Source organism: Vipera berus (assembly GCF_964194415.1).
Source record: "Vipera berus genome assembly, chromosome: 1".
NCBI classification, from domain to species: domain Eukaryota; kingdom Metazoa; phylum Chordata; class Lepidosauria; order Squamata; family Viperidae; genus Vipera; species Vipera berus.
The window spans coordinates 219,247,000-219,262,680 of NC_138202.1; the positions used below are offsets into that span (position 1 = coordinate 219,247,000).

The 15,681-nt window shown below is 34.2% G+C and overlaps 1 protein-coding gene across 2 annotated transcripts in view; it reads left to right on the plus strand.

Annotated features, from left to right (window-relative positions):
• The window catches only part of KIDINS220 (kinase D interacting substrate 220), a 67,210-nt gene that overhangs the window by 15,585 nt on the left and 35,944 nt on the right, over positions 1-15,681 (plus strand). For both annotated transcript variants that reach the window (XM_081346398.1, XM_081346399.1), the window contains exons 7-17: positions 298-396; positions 1,243-1,440; positions 1,541-1,639; positions 2,928-3,026; positions 5,299-5,397; positions 5,869-6,046; positions 7,206-7,370; positions 7,977-8,156; positions 10,289-10,454; positions 12,753-12,904; positions 15,078-15,367. In XM_081346398.1, the coding sequence (XP_081202524.1) occupies positions 298-396; positions 1,243-1,440; positions 1,541-1,639; positions 2,928-3,026; positions 5,299-5,397; positions 5,869-6,046; positions 7,206-7,370; positions 7,977-8,156; positions 10,289-10,454; positions 12,753-12,904; positions 15,078-15,367 (1,725 nt within the window). The remainder of the gene's footprint in view (positions 1-297; positions 397-1,242; positions 1,441-1,540; positions 1,640-2,927; positions 3,027-5,298; positions 5,398-5,868; positions 6,047-7,205; positions 7,371-7,976; positions 8,157-10,288; positions 10,455-12,752; positions 12,905-15,077; positions 15,368-15,681) is intronic.

Consider the following 15,681-nt stretch of genomic DNA (forward strand, 5'->3'; position numbering starts at 1 on the left):
TCTATCTATCTATCTATCTAATATATAGGTATATACTATCTCTACAGTGCTAGAGTGTCAGATTTGTAGTTCTTTTAGCTTATAAACATTTTGGTACTAATGAGATTGCATGCTACATTTTTACATCATGTAAAGATTTTTAATCTTCCTCCTAAAATCCTGCTCTTAATAGCAATATCTCATCTCTGCCCGCTCACCTGTTATAATTTTTTTGATGTTTGTCATCTCTATTTGAAGCAGCTTTTAGCAATCAAACTATAGTTTTCAGAGGTATAAAATGCGTATTTTTTCTACCAGTATGGTACTACACCATTGATATGGGCAGCAAGAAAAGGACATCTGGACTGTGTAAAGTATTTGTTGCAGATGGGAGCAGATGTAGATCAGGAAGGAGCTGTGAGTATAACTTTTATTTTTAAAAAATACTAGTTAAAATATATTTCTAAACAAAAGCAATACATTTATTAATTGTATTCAATTTATAAGTTTCCTCAGTTATCCAAGGGAATCTAGACATCATGCAACACACCAGGGAAGTAAATACCAAGAACTGAGTAGTGGAGGCTTTGCTGTCCATGTCAAACACAGGCTCATAGCACTCTGCGTATAAGGAAACATGCTGTCTCAGTTCTGCTGAAAGATCAGCTGCTTTTGCTTTCTCTATGCCCAACATACAGTAAATTAGTTTTTTTCTATTTTTTCTCTTTTTTGTTTTCTGCACCTTCTATTTTCTTTTTTTCTTTTTTCTTTGCATTAGTTTTTATTATAATTTTTAATATAATTAGTAATTTTAAAAATGGAGAGGGAAAGAAGTCTAAAAAATCCCTAGGTGCTCCCAGCAATGGAAGCATTTTTAAAAAAAGACTAGCTTCTGGGGCAAGGGATGATGGAAAGGAGGGAGATGAGATGGAGAGAGGAACAAGCCCCCAGACCCTTGATCCCATTTGCTAGTTATTGATACAATAATATCTTCTCCCAGCTGGAGATTTTAAAAAATGAGAGAGAAAGAGAAAATCTTATAACACACTAGGTAAATTTTTGAAGGAGAAAGATAATCTTACTGGCAATAATACAGATGAGAAGTGTGGAATTTCTTGTTATTGCTACCTCATCAAAATGAAGCATTTGGGAAAAAAGCAGTAGGAAAATATCCAGTACATTTACATTTTGTATTGAAGAAATGAATACGTTAAAAGAAAATCTATTGATTCATGCTAGTAAGTGTATTTTATTCCCTCACAGAATTCTATGACTGCTCTTATTGTAGCAGTAAAAGGTGGCTTTACAGATTCAGTGAAAGAAATCCTGAAAAGAAATCCAAATGTGAACTTAACAGATAAAGATGGAAATACAGCTTTGATGATTGCTTCAAAGGAGGGACACATAGAAATTGTGCAGGATCTCCTAGATGCAGGAACTTATGTGAATATTCCTGATCGAGTGAGTACGCCTTTGCGTTGCATAGAAGTGTTGCCTTATTTACGTGTGCTATGACACATTGAAAGTTAATTTGGGAATATCTGTTGTATGCCAATTTCAGAGTGGAGATACCGTGCTGATTGGGGCTGTCAGAGGTGGTCACGTTGAAATTGTGAGAGCATTACTTCATAAATACGCTGATATAGACATTAGAGGTCAGGTAAGTAATTCTCTGTTTAGTTATATGCTTCTGAATGTGCCATTTGGAGAATGCAGAAGCATCCCTTGTAGATAGGAGACATATTCTCAGATAACACTGAAATTCTGGGGAAAAAATACTCATAGCAAATCCCAATGTTTGACTCTTGCAAGTATATTTCTTAAAGCTTACTGCAGATTGTTTCTACATTAGAATGTAGAACAGATAGTTTCATCATTTATCTACAGTGTACAGGGTGGTCCTCGACTTACAACCATTAATTTAGTGACCAAAACTACAATGGCACTGAAAAAAATGACTTACAGCTGGTCCTCACACTTAAACTGTCGCAGCACTTCCATGGTCACATGATCAAATTTCAGATACTTCGCAACTGGCATGTATTTATGATGGTTGTAGTGTCCCAGGGTTATATGATTACTTTTTGCTTCATTCCCAGCTGGCTTCTGACAAGCGAAGTCAATTGGGTAAGCCAGATTTGCTTAATGACCATGTGATTCACAATTGCAGTGATTCACTTAACAACTATGGTAAAAAAGGTCATACAATTAGCCACAACTAACTTAACTGCCTTGCTTAGCAACAGAAATTATGATCTCAATTGTGTCATAAATTGAGGACTACCTGCAGTTGTTTTGACACTTAGCTACTGCTGCGTGCTAAAGGTAGTCCTCGACTTATAACTGTACATTTACTGACCATTCAAAGTTACAACAGCACTGAAAAAAGTGACGTGACCATTTTTCACATTTACACCATTTTAGAATCCCTATAGTGACATGATCAATATTCAGATGCTTGGAAAATGGTTCATATTTATGACACTTGCAGTGTCCCAGGGTCATGTGATCATCTTTTGCTACCTTCTGACAAGCAAAGTCAATGGAAAAACCAGATTTTAACAACTGCAGCAAGAAAGATTGTAGAATGGGGCAAAATTCATTTAACAGATGCCTTGCTTAGCAACAAGCTAAATTGGGCTAAATTGTGGTTGTAAATTGAGGACTACCTGTATTTACATCATTCTATGTGAACAATAAGAGCATGCAATTTATTTTAATCAAGTATGGGTATACTCTGATAAACTTATTGCTTAAATATAACAAGTATATGTATAGTAATAACAATATTCTAATTTTTAGGCAGATTACTTACATATACATTTCCATCCTGAATAAAACCACTGAGTTATTTGTATTTAAACAATACACATATAAGCTGCATTTGGCTTATGAAGTTAATACAGCTGACTTTTAAAATGTTAATCATATATGTTATTCATTTATAGGATAATAAAACAGCTTTATATTGGGCTGTTGAAAAGGGAAATGCTACCATGGTAAGAGATATTTTGCAGTGTAATCCAGACACTGAAATATGTACAAAGGTAAGTATATAATTCATGGTTTCTAAGCCTGAAAAAGCTTTATAATGGATGATTTTGGTCTATAATGTTATTATTTTTGTTTTTACTAATAAATTTATTTAAACTTTATTTAATAATAAACGTGAACCTTATTTAATAACATTTCTGTTTAAATAGCAATAACCTGCACTGATTTTCTTAGAAGTGTGATATGTATTTATTAAATATATATATACCAGTAACAGTAAAATAAAATGTATTTATTCTTGTGATTGCAGGCACTTAGACTTAACTATGAAAACTATGCCAGTTCAGTGTGACTCCCACCTTGGGAGCTATTAGTCAGGTCTACTAGGGTTTGGGATAGAATGATGGATTTTATGGTTTATATGTTGTTTTGATATGATTTCTTGTCCTCTGTGATTTTTTTTATTAATTGTAGGCCTCCCAGTGTTGGCCTATAAATTAATTGGGAAGGATATAGTGATGATAGTATTTGGATAAAATGCAGTCAGTGATCCAGTAATATCAGTTAGACTTTAATATGGCAGTTTTTCTTGATTCATGAATCCACTGATGCAGAGGAAGAGGAGATTGACGAGTTTTATGGTCAAGTTCAGTTTGAAATAAACAGAACATACAAGTAAGATATGTTGCTTGTGATTGGAGAATGGTATGTCGAAAGAGAAGCTGCAAAATAGATGGGAATGGAAGAACTTGGTTATAAGTTCCAAGTCAAGTTAAAGCAAAATAAATAAATAAAAGTAATAAAAAACAGCTAAACAGATTCCACAACGTGATCCTGAGTGCATACTCAGCATTTTTAGGGAGAACAACAGAAATTGCTTTGAAGTCCAGAAATCACAGTGAATTTCATTGATGGAAAATGAAGGAAACTGGAATAAAATCACGTAATTTATTGAGGATTGTAGAGGGCAAGATTGTCTGAGCAGATTAAAAGGATCTTCTCTCTTCCTTCTTGACCCTCCCTATTGTGAGGATGGTCCAACTGCCAGTCAGACAGAAGTGTTAGGCAAAGAAAAGGAGGGAAAAGAAGATGGCTACCTGAGAGCTCTGCAGCCACATGCCTCATGAAGGCTAAATAAACAGAAACACAAAAAAAGCAAACTAAAAGCTAGGTAGCCCTGATGAGAAGAGGCACCAGGAAATGAGGCAGCAGCTGAGAAAACTGAGGAGAGAGGTGTTTATTTCCTTCCCTCAGACTGGTGAGAGATAAAAGTTCTTGGAGCCATTTTGCTCAGATAGAGCAAAGATTTGAAAGAGAAAAATAAAGAAGCCCAGCAAAGAACAAATAAGAAAAAAAAATGAAGAAAAAGAAAAGACTTTGCCAGGACAGAAATAGAAAACAGAAAATAAAAAAAGATAAAAGATAAACTGTAGAAAAAGATGGATAGTTCTATAGAGTGTGACATAGAGATATATGAGGGGATTAAGATAACAGAAATATAGAAGGTAGTAATCAAAAATTGTATTAGAGATACAGAACAGAAATGAAAATGTAGTGAAGTTGAATTTTAAAGAAAGTGTAGGCAGAGCTTATAGATAATAATAAAAATAGAAAATTTTATTATTGAGCACAGAATTTTATAGACAATGATTTTTCTTGTAATACTTTGTGGAAGCAGGATTTAAAGAGTGATATTTTTAAACTAAAAATTACAGAAAAAAATGGATCATTGAACATGTCTAGGAATGTCATTCACAGTTCAAATGACAGGATCAAATTATCATAGTTTGCATACATTAATAATAACAATAATAATAATAAGTTGGAAGGGACCTTGGAGGTCATCTAGTCCAACCCCCTGCTAAGGCAGGAAACCCTATACCATTTCAGACAAATGGCATTATGTGAAGACTAACTCATAATTCTGGGAAAGATAGAGGATAAGAGAATGATCAGAAGTAAAGTAGATGGGTTCAATTACAGTGGCATGGGTGTACTATTGGATGATTTGAAGGGGCACTTTGGGGATACTCTTAAGTGGTTACTAAGAGTTGACACCAACTTGATGACACATAATCAAATTAACCAAGAATTAATTTCAGCTGGTTTGTATACTTGCAGTGATTAAAACATACGTAGTTCAACAGTTGTTGATATAATTAAAAGCTAGTAAAATAATGTGGCTAAATTATAATACATTTCAAAACTTTTTGTTGGAAAAGGCTTTTGTCATGAAACATAATTTGGCTTTTAAAAAATATTTATGCTAAATGTTCTTTATCTGTTCTTCAACTGTTTGCTAGCTCTTTCTCTTTTAACTTTTAGGATGGTGAAACACCTCTTATAAAGGCAACCAAAATGAGAAATATTGAAATAGTTGAGCTTCTACTGGACAAAGGTGCAAAAGTTTCTGCTGTAGATAAGGTAAAGTCTAATTGCTGAGCAATGTGAAAAGTTAAAAGTAAAATAGTGGTGGAGGGCTGACCCTCAATACTTTTAATGAAGGGAAAAAAGTGATCTGTTTAAAAAATGACTTTGTAAACTTTTCTCATTTGGTAAGAATATAACAATGTGAGAAAACAAATCATTTAAAGAAAATAAGTTACATTACTTTTGTAAGGAATAAAGGAATGGGAGAAGCATAACTTGAGCTTTTGAATATGAGCTATGGAAGTAAAACTATAGAAAGAAATCCAGATTCAAGAAAAAATTATGATTGGCGTGTTCATGGACGACGCTTTTCAGGAACACTTTAACAAAATAGCTGTAGAAAAGATGCAGTTGCTATAAGATACTCTTGACAGGTATACACTGTGCTCCAAGTGGCATTTTGTCTTTAAATCTCTATAGCTCTCATATGCTTCTGCATCTATTAACTTACAACAACTCTTACAGAAAGGAGACACTCCACTTCATATTGCTATTCGTGGCAGGAGCCGTAGGCTTGCAGAATTGCTTTTACGAAATCCTAAAGATGGCAGGCTACTTTATAGGCCTAATAAAGCTGGTGAAACCCCTTACAACATTGATTGCAGCCATCAGAAAAGTATTTTAACTCAAATCTTTGGTGCTAGTAAGTATTAAGGATTTTTTAAAATATAAATATTTCTGATACTTTGAAATATATGTTTCTGGAATGCCAAAAAAACAACAACCATTTAACGATTAAATATGCAAAAATGTCAGCCCAGCAGTAGCTATTTTTTTTAGTGTAATGATAAATGCTGTTTAAAAATATATTAAAATAGTCTAGCCTCTTCCTGCTCTTGTGCATATCTTTCTTCCTATACGTGTTGGAGAATTTTAAACAGGTTTTAATCTGCTTTTTAAATTAAAAATACATGGCATGTTGCCTGGACTTAAAATTGTGTTTAATGTCTATCAGTACAGTTTATAGATACAGAAGTAGTTTGGATTTACAAAGTACTTTTCTGATTTCAATCCATACTTTGTAGATCCAAACAGTAGTTTATACATCCAAAAGTCTACAAACTCTTCCAGGCTTCTTGGATGGAGGAAGCCAAAATCATTCCTATCATGCTAAACCAATTTAAAATCAAAGAAATATTAATTTAGCTTTGTTTAGACATGCTAGCTTTTTTAGTTTGGTTTTTAAAAATCTGTGTTTGAGTGTGCTTAGACCATCTGTAATGTCATTTGTTATTATCGCATTTATATGACCACCCATCACACACAAGGCAACTCTGGGTGGTGTATGTATGACATTATGAATTTTGCTCCATGATTTAAATAGCAAGAAAGTTTTCTGTATTCTGGCACTCCAGCTTTGGAATGTCTTTCTCTTGGAAACTAGATTAGTTCCGATATTTTCTACCTTTTAGCACCAAGTAAAAACCTGACTACTAAGAGAGGATTCAGTAGCCATAGGTTGAATAGACAGGTGGACTGCTTGATGACCTCTAAATAGTTTGGGGCATATCTTTCAAATTTCTTTGCTGTTAGCCATGCTAACTGGAGGGTTGATGGGGTTTTTTCACATAATCAGCTTGCCATTTCTGGTGTAGAGTAACTGAGGATGAAAGTCAAGAAGAATTACCTCTTAGATTAATCTGTTTCTTATTCTTGATATGGGAGTGGAAAATAAACATGTGACTATTGCTTTTGTCTTTATAGAATAGCTACTTAAGCTGGCTGGCTGGCTATGATTTGGTATTAGTAAATAAAGGAACAGGGCAAAAAAAGATGATTTTACAAGTTTGTTTGTATTGCAGGGCACTTATCTCCTACTGAATCAGATGGAGATATGCTGGGTTATGATCTTTACAGCAGTGCATTAGCTGATATTCTTAGTGAACCAACAATGCAGCCGCCGATTTGTGTTGGGCTATATGCCCAGTGGGGAAGTGGCAAATCTTTCTTGCTCAAGAAACTTGAAGGTAAATATTCAATTTGAATATATTATTATTATTACTGTTACTATTATTGTTACTGTTATTATTACTATTATATTGATTTGCTGGCTATCTCAAGGTTACTTGATTTTCATTTAATTAAAAATGTATTTATTTAAACAATGTATACAGCCATCCATTTCAGATGTTGCAACTGTAGGTGGCAAACAGTGAATTAAAAAACAAAAACAAAACAATTTCAAATAATTATTTCAAAGAATAAACAATTTTAATGGTAATCCAAAACATTAAGTAACTAGGAAATTACAATTGTATCTTTCTAGATTTTGTCCTGTTCATTTGATTTAAAGTAAACAAGAACATGAAAATTGGAGAGCATCATTATATCTAACATGCCGAAACCACGCCCACCCCATGGACGGCAATGAGAAAAAAGTCACAATACATCATGACATGTCACATGACATTGCGAGTTTGACACCAAAGTTTCTTCCAACCCTATAGTTCAATGGAAAATTCACTTTGATTTCCAAAAGACCTCAACAATAACAAGTGAATCATCTTTAGTTTTAAGGGAAATTAGCATCTAGAAAATTTTATGTTGACTAAAAATTATTTCTCTCTTTTTAGATGAAATGAAAACATTTGCAGGACAGCAGATTGAACCTTTGTTCCAATTTTCCTGGCTTATTGTGTTCCTTTCACTTTCATTATGTGGTGGCCTTGGCTTGTTGCTTGCATTTACTGTAGATGAAAAACTTGGAATAGCAGTGGCGCTGAGCTTATTGGCACTGCTATATGTATTTTTCAGTAAGTTTTCTTTTAAGTGAAATTTATGTTTAACTTATTGCATTTAAAATTAAGCTAATACTTTATTTAATGCACAAATGAAGCAAAAGTCCAATCACATTATTGAAAATTAAAACATTGTCACTAGTTGAAAGGTCTGTAATCTTGTGGAAATCCTTTCTAGAAAACAGTATGTATAGAAAATATATCTATATCATCTATCCTCCACATCAAAATTGTCTATAAAATACATCGTATGATAGAAAAAAAACAGCAGGAAATTTTACTGATACATGTTTATTTCAAGCATGAGTGATATATTAAGATACGATAACTTAGTATAATTACAATAATTAGGTTTTATATATTTCATAAATTGGATTCAGGACCCCTATGATTCTTCTGTTTCTTTTATCTGTCATGATAACCATACACATTAGATATACAGCTGTAGATAAGATGGAGAAAATGCTTTCACTGTACCTAAAGCATGAAACAGAATAAAATATAGTTCAGTAACATAGTGTTGAAGAGCAAGATTTGAAACATTTGTTAATGCATTTAAGTTACAAAATTTGACAGCGTACCCCAGTTTTTCCACTGGTTCAATGTTTCACTCTTTGAATTCATTCTACAGTATGAGTCTTTCAGGGAGCGTAAAGCAATAATAGTCTGTACAGTTAGTCTTCAACTTAAAACTACATTTAGTGACCAGTTACAACGGCACTGACAAAAGTGACTTATGACCATTTTTCATACTTAGGACCTTTGTAGCATCCCCATGTTCATGTGATCAGAATTCAGATGCTTGGCTGTGTCCCAAGGTCATGTGATCATGTTTTGCCACCTTTTGACAAGCAAAATCAATGGTGAAGCCAGATTCACTTAACAACCATGTTACTAACTTATCAGGTGCAATGATTCACTTAATACCTTTGGCAAGAAAAGTTGTAAAATGGGGCAAAAATCATTTAAATGTCTCACTTGACAACAGAAATGTTGGGTTCAATTGTGATAAGCCAAGGACTACTTGTACTATGCTCAATGATTATATATTGACAGCTGTTGATTATTCAGTGCTGTTTTTCAGTGCAGTTAACGACATTGTAGATAATGATTCACTTGCACCAAAGTGTACATATCCTTATTGTGTTTGCCAAACTTCTCCGGAGTTAAAATGAGTTTTTTAAAACAGAAGTTACAAACAGGTAGTCCTCCACTTAGAATCTGCATTGTTTGAGTGAAGTAGTCATTAAGCAAGTTGCCCATGTGACAGTTTTGTTCAGTGCCTGCAAACCTGACACTCTCACTTGTGGTAGTTAAGCAGATTGTCTCTCTCAAAGAGCTGTCTACCACATGAAATCTCAGCTCTGTGTCAGGTGGCAGCAGCATGCAACCTTCCCCTCTGGCTTCCCCATTGACATTCTGGGGAAGCTGGCAGAGACATTTGCAAGTGGCATCACATGATCTTGGGGGGCTTGGCAACTGGTTGTAAGTGAACAGGTTGCCAAGTATCAAGATTGCAATCATGTGACTGTAGGGGGTGAGGGCGTGGTGCAATTTTATAATGGGCAGTGCTTTATGGGCACTAAAGCATCCTTTCCAAGTTGTTGTACCTTCGAACGGTCATTAAATGACTGCTGGGAAATCAAGGACCAGCTATAAATGCAAAAGGATATATTGGGTAGACATAGAGGAGAGAGCTATGTTAGTTTGTGGTAGCAAAAAAGTAAAATTGAAAGCTAACACATCATATTAAAAAAGCATAAACTTTGGTGAATTGGAATTCACTTCATCAGATCCATACAGTGACTAGACTGATCTAGTATTTAAATAGGTATAAACCAGGGAGGGAGGGAGGAAGAGGAAGACAGGTTGGTTGTGGACATGCAAATTATATGTAAGATAGATTGCAAGTGTCTTATTAATTAGCTATATAATATGTTAAAAACCCACCGTGCTTGTAATGTAATGTATCATAAGAAAACATTTAACAAACTGAATTCCTTCTGTTTTATCTCCTAAAAATGCTGTGGGTGGGAATGAGAATATATATATGATTGTATAGCAGTGATGCAGGCTAAGTTGTATTACATAACATCTTGCAATACTTTCTATAAATGCTATTAACATTTAAACCATCTTTTTTTTAGCTGTAATATATTTTGGGAGCCGAAGAGAAGGAGAAAATTGGAATTGGGCATGGGTGCTTAGTACAAGATTGGCAAGACATATTGGCTACATGGAATTACTTCTTAAACTCATGTTTGTGAACCCACCTGAGCTGCCAGAGCAAACTACTAAAGCCTTACCTGTCAGGTTAGAACAATTTATAATACTATTTGGCTTTTAATGGCTTTTATGTTATAAGAGCTTTATTATGGCCCAAATTTTCTAGAAATTCTGAGCTGCATTCTTTAAAAAAAGTTAGCTGATATTCCTTTAAAATGGTATTATTGTATTAGCTGTGGACCCTGATGCTTTACTTGAAATTTCATAAATGGCTGCATTATGTAGAAAATTTGTTATTTTCCATGTTACGTCTATTCATTCTGAAGTAACTTAATAAGTAATATTATTTAATAGTCCATCAACATTGGATTAATTTCTTGGGGAGCATTGTTTTATAAGAGTACTGATTATTTCAATAGTTGGATACTATGTCGTTCTGCTATTGTGTCCCTCAAGATTCTATTTTATTCCCATACATTTAATATATAATGTACTGAGGCAGCTTGCCTGGAGCTCAGTGCCACCGATAGGTTCTTTCTCACACTTTCTTTTTAAATCTAAGAAAGTGGAATTGAGTTCTAAATTTATTTCATTTATGTATTACGGTTTGTATCCCTCTCAAGTCTGAAGAGACTGAATGGTTTACTTTATTCTCTACAATGAAAAGAATAGAAAACAACCAGCAATCCACAAAAATAAAATCCCCAACCTCTGCAGAATATCATGTGTCACACACATAAAAAACCTCACCTTTATTTATGGGGCTGTTTCTGAGACTTTCTAGAATATGCACATTTTAATGTTTTCCAAAAATCTAGAGTATCTGATACCTATAATGGGCAGGATGGGGAAACAAACTATAGTTTAACCTAGGTGAGGTGGAACCTTTTGACCAGTCAGGAGGCATGTCAAAGAACAGGGATTCAACAAGAACTCAGTTTTGCAGTTTTGGCATACTCTTGAAATTATCTCTAAATTTAGATTTCAGCAGAAGCCAATACTACATATACTAACTTGCCATTGTGCTTCTTTATGGATATTTCAGATGTGAGCACAGTGATGGATACCTTATCTGTATTGAGTTTATATTATGCTCTGTAAAATGGTTTGTAAATCTTGTGATAAAAATTGCAGGTAGCCTGAATGCTACAACAAAAGTGTGATATTGATTTTTTCTCACGACATGGAATCTGTGACTCCCTGTGAACTGATGTACTGTTTCCAAGCTCTATTTATAAGACTAAATTCTCCCATACAGATAATCCTTGATTTATAACCAGTCACTTCCTGAAAAAGGTACTTATGAGCTGGATTCAAAGTTCCGATGACTCCCCCCTCTGTGGTTATATGGCCACATTTTGAGGACTCGACAGTTGATCTGCGTTTACCGCCATTTGCAGTGTCCCACAGTCATACAACCATGATTTTCAATGTTTTTGTTGGAAATCAGCATTTACTTCTGATTTCTGGCAGAAAATGCCCCATAGCTAACAATGGATTTTCTTAATGACCTCATTTGTTTTACTGCCCCGTGTTTGCATACTGATTGCCACAAAAAAGTAAAATTGGGTGTAATCATATGTGAGGACCCACTTACAACTAACTATCACAACTTACAAATGTAATTCAGGTAAATTATTTGATGTTTAATGTGATTTGTTACTAAATTACAATTAGAACTAGTAGGCAATTTTATTATTGATAAGAGTTTTAGTTTTTAGTTTCAGAGTTTTATCACTAAAAAAATTAATACATAATGAAATACAATCAAATAATGGAACATGATGAAATGTCTAATCCACATTTTATTTGTGAGACAATTTCAAAAGTTAATACTTTGTTTGAATTTTATTATTAGGTGCCTTGAAAAGTGTGCTTTGCAGGAAGGAGAAATACAAATACATTAAGATTATTAGCTCACAATAAATTATACAGAAAACTCTTTGGTATCATAGTGTCAAATCAGGCTTGTAATAAAATTATCATTTAGTTTTATTGGTAACCAATGCAGAAATGTATTCTTAAGAAGATTTCTAGCAAGTTATTTAAAAACTACCAATAACAACTGAATTTGCTATAAGGTTTCCATTCTGTACAGAATAATATGCTTATCTGACAACCTCTACAGAGATGGCATTTTGTTTAAATATGTAATCAAAATTATTTCTATATTTTGTTTTAAATATCTTGTATAGTTATGAAGAGTACTCTCAATAATTGTGTAAATAGCAGGATGGATGAATGAATTTATCATTTTTTAATAATAAAATAAAATGAAAATCATGAGATTAATAATGAAAGCTCAGTAATTTAAAAATGTCCTAATAAAAGGAAAAACTCTATTTGTAGTAACCAATAATAACCTATAATTGTTTGTTGTTTAAGGTTTCTCTTTACAGATTACAATAGATTGTCCAGCGTAGGTGGAGAAACCTCAATGGCTGAAATGATTGCCACCCTTTCAGATGCCTGTGAGAGAGAATTTGGGTTTTTAGCAACACGTCTTTTTCGAGTATTCAAAACTGAAGAAACTCAAGGTATGTGTGAAGTTGTTGATTTGAGCTTTTCTGTTTTACCGTGAGAAGCAGCATAGTTCACCCCTCCTGCCACCCTGAAATGCACTTTTCTTTATGCATTTCACATTATGCAATATGAAGTGATGGAGATGTTGGATTAGGATTGGAAAGACCTAGTCTTAAGGCTAGTCTTGGCTAGGGAAACCTACTTGGTGGCTTCGGTTCATTGGGGTGCCACCGGATTCACAGGACTGCTGCTAAAATGTTTTGTGAATTGTCTTGAGCTCTTGTAAAGAAATGCAGAATATAATCTAAGAAACAAATAATATTGATATGCAGTGTTATTTCAGGTTAAAATGCAGAACTAGGGCATATAAGTAATGGTTATTCTGCTCATACTTTGCATACAATTGCATTAAAAACAAAATGATGTTAACACTATATGAAGTAATATGCATATTTCATTACCTTTGGTACTTTTATTTATTTATTTATTTATTTATTTATTTATATCCTGCTTTACCATTTTTACAAATAACTCAAGATGGCGAACATATCCAACCCAACTTTCTCCTTCAGTTTTCTTCACAACAACCAGCCTGTGAGGTGGGTTGGTCTGAGAGAGAGAAGTGGCTCAAGGTCACCCAGCTGGCTTTCACGGCTACGATTTTGTATCGGTAGAATTGTAACGCCGTCAGCTATTTTCTGTATCTACTGACCTGCTTCCTAGAAAGCATAAAAGTGTGCACTAGAATAGCTCTTTTAGAAGGGTGTTATGTAGGCATTGAGATCACTCATCACACGCAATTACACATTTAATGTTTTATAATCTTTCTAGTCAATTAAATTTGCAATATTGTTGATACTCAAAATTATCTTAGTTTATATGATTCTGAACTTTCTTGATTTGTATTGTTCATTTTTATGGTTTCATGTCAAGTTTTATCGTAGAGACTATTCTATCTATAAAATCCTAACTGACTTAGAGGGAAGCCAAGTGGGAAACAGAGTTGCAAAATTTCCATGACTTGAAGGGGACGGGACTTTAGATCTCCTAAGCAAAAGGAATACAAAATGTTCTTGTGTAGATACTCTTTACACAGATAAGGACTCTAGAAAACTTTAAAATAAGAATCTGAGAGTAAGAACCGCAGTGTTGTCAGTATTTATCCATAGCTTTTCTTGGGCTTTTACAAGGGCTTCTAGCCATTAGCCTTCTGCAGGAAAACAATAGGTCAGTCTCCTGATCTCTAACAATTTCCATGCTGGTTTATATACAGTAATTTGGCCTAAAACAATTCATCTCCAGTTTAATAGTTGTCTATGAATACTTACCTTAAGCATGTATATCAAAATGTATTGCATTCATATATTAGAGTAAATACTTCCAGCTTTGTTTTTAGTTGAACAGTGCACTGGAGTTGTACACAGATAGACCTAATTTAATGTCCACTCAGCGATCATTTGAAGTTACAGTGGTGCTGAATAAAGGGTTACTTATGACAAGTCCTTATAGTTGCAGCCATTGCAGCATCCGTACAGTCACATAATTGCAATTTGGACACTTGGCAGTCAGCTTGCAATTATGTTCTGATAAGCAAAGTCAGTGGGGAAGCTGGCAGGAGGTCACAAATAGTGATCATGTGATTGTGGGATGCTGTAGTTGCATGAAGTTTACCAAATGATGGGACTAGGACTGCTAGAAATGCTGTCATAAATCGGTGTAGTCATGTGACATTTTGCCTTATGATCCTATCCCTTAGTGACTATCTGTATTCTCAGTCTTGTTTCCTGTCTTCCTGGGAATGGAGGATTGTCTTGTTAGGGTTGCATTCATTTAAACATGTTTTTTATATGTGAACCCGCTTAGATATAAATGGCACTTTATATTTTCACTTAAAATTATCCTAACTTTAATGAACTTCACTTATTAGGCAATCAGAAGTAGGCCTTCTCTTCTATCATATCCGACTTACAGGAATAAAATTCAACCCCTGTTCTTTCTGTTTTCAGGAAAGGGTTTAAAACTTTCTATTTAGCCACGGTTTTTAATTTGATTAACAATAATAATTGTTTTTAATTTTTAGCTAGTTAACTTGAGTGCCTAGTAAGCAAGAAGGTAGAATATAAATGATGTAAAATTTATCTATTTTACATAATATATGTGTTTATCAATTGCTGCTTTGTCTCCTAGGTAAAAAGAAATGGAAGAAAACTTGTTGTCTCCCATCTTTTGTTATCTTCCTCTTTATTCTGAGCTGCGTTGTTGCTGGGATCACTCTTCTAGCCTATTTCAAAGTGAATCATGAAAACACAACAGTGAATGCTATTCTGATTTCATTTTTATGCGTTGTGGGTTTAAGCTTTATCTTGAACTGTCGCACATGGTGGCAAGTGATGGACTCCATCTTAAATTCACAGAGAAAACGGCTTCACAGTGCTGCTTCAAAACTACACAAGCTGAAGAGTGAGGGATTTATGAAAGTAAGTATTATATAATATAGCTGTTTTGAATTGTATGAGTTTTATTTAAGTACCCGTAGTACACACAATTTAGGAATGAAATGTTCCAGAGAATGGTAGAACATTTGGTTTCCCTTTAGATCAGGGGTAGGCAGCCTTGGCTCTTTTATGACTCTTTTCAACTCCCAGAATTCCTGAGTCAGCCATGCTGAGGGGAAAGGGAGAGTTTCCAAGCTGAGCCATGCTGGCTCAGGAATTCTGGGAGTTGAAAAGAGTCATAAAAGAGCCAAGGTTGCCTATCCCTGCTTTAGATCATGCTATTATGAGAATAGTAA